Here is a 7,932-nt window from a genome sequence, read left to right on the forward strand (position 1 = left end):
AAACCCCCTAACGGTCAGTTTCTGGCCATGTAAAATCTATGAACTTTGTGAAAATTCTGTCCTGATACAAAAGAAAAGATTTACATACTTTCTGATAACATATAGATTTAAAACTGAATGTAATACACAGATGCGTAACGTTAACCAACCTGTAGACGTTTTCGTTGCGTCGGATAAGTCGTAATGGTGTCTCCTGTCGTCAGAGTCCCTTCCGTCGAGGTGCAGCCTTGTTTCCATCTCACTTTCGTGTGAAGACGGCGAGAGATTCGGCAGATTTGCTGGATCTGAAGACGTATTTCCTTTCAGCCTGAGAGAAGTGCCGTGGCCAGGATTGCTTACGTCGCACTGGGACTGGAGGGGCGAGGCAGCGGGGGGAGAGGTCGACTCCTGAACCCGCTCGACTCTACTCTCCAAGCAGAGGTTTGGGTTTTGGGGGTATTTTTAGTGTGTTTTTAGGCTTTTTTATCGGGGTTTCTCTTTTGCACTGAATTTTTTTTCCCACCAAACCCAACTTGACGCTAAAAATACCCCCAAAACCCAAACCTCTGCTTGGAGAGTAGCTCGACTCCTGAACCCGGCCGGGGCCAGCCGGGGCTACATCCCCGACGGGCACCGGCGCAATTGGGACCGAAGCTTAACGCGGTGAACAAAAACATGTTGTTAGGCAAATGATAGCGCGAAGTACACCTCCCTGTAGCTGTAAACAAAAACATTTTCCTCGGCAAATATATAGCAATGACGCCATTTGTTGCATTTTTGTCGTACTAAAACTGGGCTAATTAACGTTATAACTAAGCTGCTATGGCCATGGATTGCGTTGATTTCATTATGGTTAAACGCCATGTATTATGTCACATGATGCAGCCATATCGTGGGTTTTTCTTGGCCATAACGTTAGTTTGAAGCCTCGCCGATGTGTGTTGCTAAAGTTACCCAAAGAGGCAACCAATTATCATAGACTATGTGTTTTAATCCGAATGTGTACGTGTAACAGTTAACGGCACCAAAAATTAAAAAAGAAAATTATAACATGGCACACATTTTTTAATCGACAAACTACCGTTTCTTCACATGGCTTAAATATTTGGTTCTGCCTTCGCGTTTTCACAAAATAATGTTATTTGCCGTACTAGTAATTAGACCGTAAACTGGTAACCTTGCGTTACAGTTTATATTACGGAAAACATGCGTTTTCTTCTAACACCGCTAGGTGTCACTTTTCATACGCCCGGCCAGTTACACGTAAGGTCAAAGGTTGAACAAAGATGGCAGTCGCGGACTAGGTTGAGTAACTGTTACATAATTTCAGCGTACTTTCTCAACGTAATATAGAGTCCCGCGTACAAGGAAGAGGTTTTGAAACAGACACAAGACAAGACTAGGTTACGTCTTGCCCCACACCGTTGCCATGGCTCTTGCTACAAGAACAATTCCTGCATTAAGCTGTGCACAATGTCATATTGCGGCCATGTGGAGGTCAGGACTTCAACAAGGCTTGTTGGAGCAGCCGGCGAAATTTCCTCAAGTGTTCAGGATATTTTCACCCAGAGACGTCCACAGCAGCGTCTGGCTGTACGCTGGTCACAACAAGTGGTCCAAGGTCAGGTCAATATGAATGTTATTGTGAAGTATTGTTTTTTCTCTAGTAGAATTTGGTATAACGCGTACATGGAGTGTATTTGTGTTACTCACTGTGTGTGCGCGTGTGTTTCTGTGCGTATACTATATACAGGTATGTTTGTGTCTCTATGATCTATCTTTATGTATGTGTGCGCGCACAGTGGCAACTGTGTGTGTGCCATTGTGTGTGTGTGTGTGTGTGTGTGTGTGTGTGTGTGTGTGTGTGTGTGTGTGTGTGTGTGTGCTATATGTTCTCTGCTGATTTTTCAAAGATGACAGATTGGCCAAAATCCATATATTATGAGTGGCTAGTTTGTATATCAGGTGTCCTTTATACTGTAATTCCTGATTTTCACTGTACTTTTACTATGTATGTTAACTTTGTGGCTTTTGTGGTCACTATCGTATCATTACACATACCGTTAACAAATAAGCTGACCCGTCACCATCATAACAGGTGTAACAGTGTGTACATGTGTGTGTGTGTGTGTGGGGGGGGGTTATACTAGTAGGCACTGCCAGTGCCAACTGACCTGGCCAATGGGTCTAGACCTTTCAGCCGAGTGGTTTGATCGTCTGGTTATGAAGCTGGTGCTCAGGAGGTCGTGGGTTTGAACCCCAGCCCGAGACCACAGGTTTTTATCTGTTTCTACTGCTTGCCTCTGTTTCTTACAGTGGTCCCCACACCGGCCCTGGGAGTTTTGGCAAAGAGTGCCGCTCCAGGGATGTCCAATTCGCAAGGGTACCGAAGTAACGGGTTCCTCACTGGCCGCCCAGTGCGGAATTCACAGGGAAAGTGGCGTCGGCACTCGGGGCCCTGTGCGGAATTCTAGTGCAGAAACGGCTTTGTTCCAGTGCTGAAACACCGTCAGGACTGGAATTCCAGAGCTGAATCTTGACTCGGCACTCGTTTTCCGGTGCTAACTTCCACTCCGCACTCGTTTGCCAGTGCTGGGAGGCCGTTCACCACTGGATAGCAAGTGCCGAAGTCCCTAAGTAACGGGTTCCTCACTGGATCGTTCCAGTGCTCGGTCACTCTTGGTGCTGGAAGCCGAGTTCTCAAATCATTTCGGCACTGGGCTTCTGGTGCTCACGTCGGCCGCGCGGCGTACAGTACAGTATCGTAGGCCAAGTCTATGTCTGTAAAAATGTGAGGATCTGAGCCTTGCAGTATTGTCCTGCCGATCACCTTGTCGTCCCGATTATAATTTGCTTCCCGGGCGGTACGATCTCAAAAATATAAGTGTTAGAGTTCAAAGGCGGCATATCGATACCCTTTCTAAAGACAAGGTTTGATGTGCCGATTTAGAGTTTCCAGTGCTGAAGCCGCCGACACTGGACCCAAGTGTTGATGTAACTTCGGCACTGGAGATCTAGGACGGAAGCCACCTCACCTCTGTATACCGAGTGCTGAGAAAGGAACTCGTAGAGTACTTCGGTACTTTTGCGTCCAATTCGGAAGATTCGAGGACGAATCTTGAAAAAAAAGAAAAGGGGAGTAGTGTAACTGTAACAGTGTGTGTGTGTGTGTGTGTGGGGGGGGTTAATGGCGCTACCAACTGACCCGGCTGATGGGTTTAGACCTTTCAGCCGAGTAGTTAGAGCGTCTCGTTATGAAGCTGATGCTCGGGAGATCGTGGGTTCGAACCCCGGCCCGACACCTGAGGGTTTTTATCTGTTTCTACTGCTCGCCTCTATTCTATTCTATTCTATACAATACTAAGCAATACCCCTCGCGGGGTCTAGTGCTTAGGGAAGTGGTCGTTCCCCAGTGTGACCGGTGGTGGTGGTGAGGAAAAAAATAACAACAAACAAATTTCCTGGTCTTGACTACAGTGTATCGGACGGTAAACAAGACAATCATCAGCAAAAAGTCTCTGTTTCTTACACAGACAACAAATAGTTCATCAAACACCTCCATTTTTCTCAAACCTTGAAATGTTCCAACCACGTCGAACATAAAAGTGAAATACACATTAATAATAATATGTAGTATATAATACTTGGATGTTTGTTGATTTCAGGTTCGTCACATCAAGGGTCCCAAAGACCAGGCCAAGTCCAAACTGTTCGCCAAGTTTGCCTTGCAAATACGATTGGCAGTGAAAGGTCAGAGGTCATACTAATAATTATATGACAATAAACTCTGTACACGATGCTAGACAATTCCTGCAATTATTATAACTGTAGTAAAGTGCAGCAGGATTTGCTAATTTGTATTTCATATCTGTGATCCAAGCGTGTCGATTTGGGATCTGACAATGTCCTTATGCTAATATTTTTGTCATCAGTAACAAAATTTTGATAGAGTGGAGTGTATATTATTGTGTAATCACTACCAGATCCAGAATGGGTGAAAAAGTGAATCTGGGTACTTTTGGGTGAATCTGTGTACTTTTGGGTGAATCTGGGTACTTTTGGGTGAATCTGTGTACTTTTGGGTGAATCTGGGTGAATTTTCAAGGTGTCATTTGCTAGATATATAGTGTTTCCATGTATTATATAATGGGTGAAAATAAAAATTGCACCTATATGACAAAACCGTGAATTACGGGTGAATTCAAGGTTTCACCCATTAATTTATTATTATTGCAAAACAAACAGCAATTAACCGGTCTGCCTATTTACCGGAAAACACAGGAAAAAACATATAGGAGGCTCACTAGTAAATCTACCGGAATACACCCTGCATTGATGAGATAACAGCCCAAGTTGCTGTATTTTGGCGTAAGATAACTTATACGTAGCCCAGGGAACAATGAATCACTAAATAATGAATCGGCAATCGCCGGATTGTATAAATTTGTATCATGTGATGACTTAAGGTACTGTAACTACAGTATTTTGTCACAATCACGACTCACATGATGGCTGGTTTTGTGTACAGAGGACGGCCCCAATCCTGAGCTGAACAGCAAACTGGACAGCATCATCAGCACAGCTAAGGAGAAAGGGATGACGAAGGCCAGCATAGATCATGCTGTGAAGACAGCAGTAGGTGGAAACTTCTTCTGTCTTCACAGTACAAATCTTGATTAGGCCACAGCAAGTAATTTTTATGGATGACATCCGCACACGCATTAAGTTTTGCCTGATTTTGGAAAAAAACAAGAAATTTTGTTGCCTTCTGACAGTGGTCACCATGCTGAAAAGGGGCAAATGTCTGTTGCCGGAAGGTAGATGGCAGATAACTATGAAGAGAAGAGACAAGAAAAGGGTCTGATTTAATGTTTTATTTCTTACTTTGATGCAGTGATACATGTATGTCACAGTGATTCTGGCTGTGTATATGTGATGTTCCTACTGAATCAAAACCATTTGGTCAATGATTGAGTCAAAATTTTTAATAGTAGGAACCTTGTTTTTTTTTTCGGCCCGCTTTGTTTTTTTTTTTGGCCCCTGGCATTAGGTTTGGAGTCTGCGGAGGATGTCATCCATAAAATTTACTTGCTATGGCCTTAACTGAGACTCTTCGCATGAATTTTACACACCATTTTAACTCCCCTATAACTTGGGATTTGGTTCATCTACATGTATCTAAGCATATCTAGCAGTTTTGATGGTACTGCAGCAGTGTAACAGAATGGCCTTACAATCCCAACCATGACTTTACCTATGGTAAGTGCACATATGGTAAAAGGTTGATTCCCCAAAGCAATCAACAGTGACTCATTGCAGGGCTAAAAAAATATTTTTGGGAATAGTAAGGTGCACACCAAAAATTTTGGGTGCACCATACAAAACAAAACCTAATACAAAGATCTTACCGTTCCTCTTCTAAGCTTGAATCTAAAATGGGAGCTAAATTTTAAATTTAGTACTACAACAAGATTTTATTATTTTTCTGACACTTAGAGGCCAAGAATATCCTGTATCATTATACATTTGAAATGTACAAAATACCTTCAAAAATATTTGGGCGACCCATTGCACCCACAGAAAAGAAATGGGTGCACTATAAGGTGCACAGTATGCACCCTGCATTTTGAGCCCTGCATTGCATAACACATGGCAAAACAGATTCCTATAGAAAAAACATTACACATTCAAATAGGAAGGGACAGTAACTTGTTGTTATGCCAAAAGACTCAAGCAACTGGATATGATTTTGGAAACAGTCAGACGTTTCAGGTACATGTAGAATCCATTTCCTTGTTTCAGTGACACTGGAGACTTGCAACAAAAAGCAGGTTTATAAGCACGAAAGGTAGTGCATGCTACATGTACCTGAAGTCTGCCTGCACGTTTCCAAAATCATATACAGTTGCTTGAGTAACTGTTTATTACCTGGATGTTTAACCTTCACCGAGAACTGTTGTTGCAACATGAATAAAGAAAGGAAATAGCAAATGACAAAGGTATGAGATCTTTGACCTCTACAGGGCTGGAAATACTGGGTGCATGTGCACCTTAGTGCACCCAAATTTGCACCCAACTTTTTTTCTGTGGGTGCACGTACAGGTGCACCCAAATATTTTTGTAGGTATTTTTGTACATATTGAATGTGAAATGATATACAGGATAATCTTGGTATCTACATGTAAAGTATCAGAAAAATAATAAAATATTTGTTGTAGAAATTGATTTGTAAGAGTTTGAAGACAGTTTGATTTCACATTCAAGCAAAAGAGAAGCAGTAAGATCTGTAATTAGGTTTTTTTTTCATATGGTGCACCCAAAAAAATTTTGTGCACCTATTTTTTCAGGTTGTTGGATGCGCATCTATTCCTAAAAATGAATTTTTGAGCCCTGCCTCTCATTTTTAAATACTTTTTCAAGTACTGTATGTCTGTTATGAATTTTAGGTGTGTCAAATGGATATTGCATGCACATTACAGTTATACTTTTTTTTTCTTTTTATGACAGCATGGTAACAAGGATAAGCCTGTGGTTAGTTCCCTGGCAGATATCCAGGGTCCCGGGGGCTCCTATATCCTGGCAGACGTGGTGACAGACAGCGCCAAACAGACCAGAGATCAGCTCAGGAAAATCTGCAAAACACACGGGTACGTGGGACATGAGCAGGCTTAAAGCTCTCATGACACCAAAATATGACCTTATCTGATTGTAATTGACATAACTAGTATTACCTGGCTAACAGACACATTTACAATAAATATGCACGGTTCTCCTGTTACATTCCAAATTCTAATGCCCTGCCTTGGAAAAGTCAGCACAAGCCAATACTGGCAGGCGATTTGCATTTCTACATTTTATTTTTGCATGTCTGTATTTTTTCCTGAGCTGACGCCAGTGATGTCAGCTCAGGAAACAGCACAGAAATGCAAAAATAAAACATAGAGATGCAAATAGAGATGCCCGAAATGGGCAATTGGGAAGCTTGCTAGAGAGTCTCCAAAAACCCACTTTTAGAAGGCTGTACAAGCTCAGTTTCTCAGTCATTATGATTGGAACGAACTTGAAGTGACTGTATTGTATTGTGTTGTATTGTGTACTGTATTGTACTTCTGATTTGTGTTTTACTTTTTTGTGTCATTTGGTCTTTAAAGCATGGGCAGCTGGCAAACAGAAACTATAGAAGGACCCGGTCAAAAACAAAAATATAGATTATGTACATGTATACAAGCAAAGTTTCAGCTTCTCACAATAACAAGAAGTAGATCTGATTTAGTGGAAATCTTAATTGAACCATGAACCTTGAAGCTTGAAACCTTGAAACTTACAAAAATCATGCTTACTTTACGATTACATAGACATCCAAACATAAGCAAGATGAGGGAGGTTGTGTTAAAGAAAATTCCAATATCCTATACAAAATGTATATGTTCTACCAACCTGATAATTTATTTTTCATTTTGTCTATCTTCTCCCCAGAGGAGTGTTTGGGAGTAAGGCTCGCCATGCCTTTGAAAGAAAAGGTATAATCACGGTGAGCAGTGCCCTGGACATGGACCGGGCAGAGGAGGTGGCTATCGAGGCTGGAGCCGAGGATGTGGAACAGGGGGTGGATGAGGACGACACAGAAGTCATACAGGTACATATAGAATACTAGAGAAGTAACATTTGCGCAACAAATGCATAATGTTTACCTTCGGATATGGTCTGCTCTGTTAATTCTTACTCAAACACATACATGTACATGTACTACACATGTATTTGTATATGGTGACAGGAGCAGAGTAGACCATGAAATTGCAACATTATGTAACCAAACACCAGTCACCATTGTGACAGACGTCAACAAATCATGTTATTTTTCAGGTCAGAGGTTAGTGTTTGGAGAAGAAGAAGAAGAGGAAAAAACTGAGCAAAAACAATATGTTTTCCTTCAGTAAACATAACTACTAGGTG

General features: G+C 41.8%; 1 protein-coding gene across 1 annotated transcript in view; it reads left to right on the forward strand.

Moving 5' to 3' along the window:
- The first annotated feature begins 1,266 nt into the window (after window positions 1-1,266).
- The window catches only part of LOC109472399 (translational activator of cytochrome c oxidase 1-like), a 7,613-nt gene continuing 947 nt past the window's right edge, over window positions 1,267-7,932 (forward strand). The window contains exons 1-5 of the mRNA XM_019772170.1: window positions 1,267-1,600; window positions 3,645-3,729; window positions 4,508-4,614; window positions 6,487-6,626; window positions 7,456-7,615. Of these exons, the coding sequence (XP_019627729.1) occupies window positions 1,409-1,600; window positions 3,645-3,729; window positions 4,508-4,614; window positions 6,487-6,626; window positions 7,456-7,615 (684 nt within the window). The 5' untranslated portion in view covers window positions 1,267-1,408. The remainder of the gene's footprint in view (window positions 1,601-3,644; window positions 3,730-4,507; window positions 4,615-6,486; window positions 6,627-7,455; window positions 7,616-7,932) is intronic.

This window comes from Branchiostoma belcheri, unplaced genomic scaffold, assembly GCF_001625305.1.
Source record: "Branchiostoma belcheri isolate BF01 breed outbred unplaced genomic scaffold, Haploidv18h27 scaffold271, whole genome shotgun sequence".
Taxonomy (NCBI): Eukaryota; Metazoa; Chordata; class Leptocardii; order Amphioxiformes; family Branchiostomatidae; genus Branchiostoma; species Branchiostoma belcheri.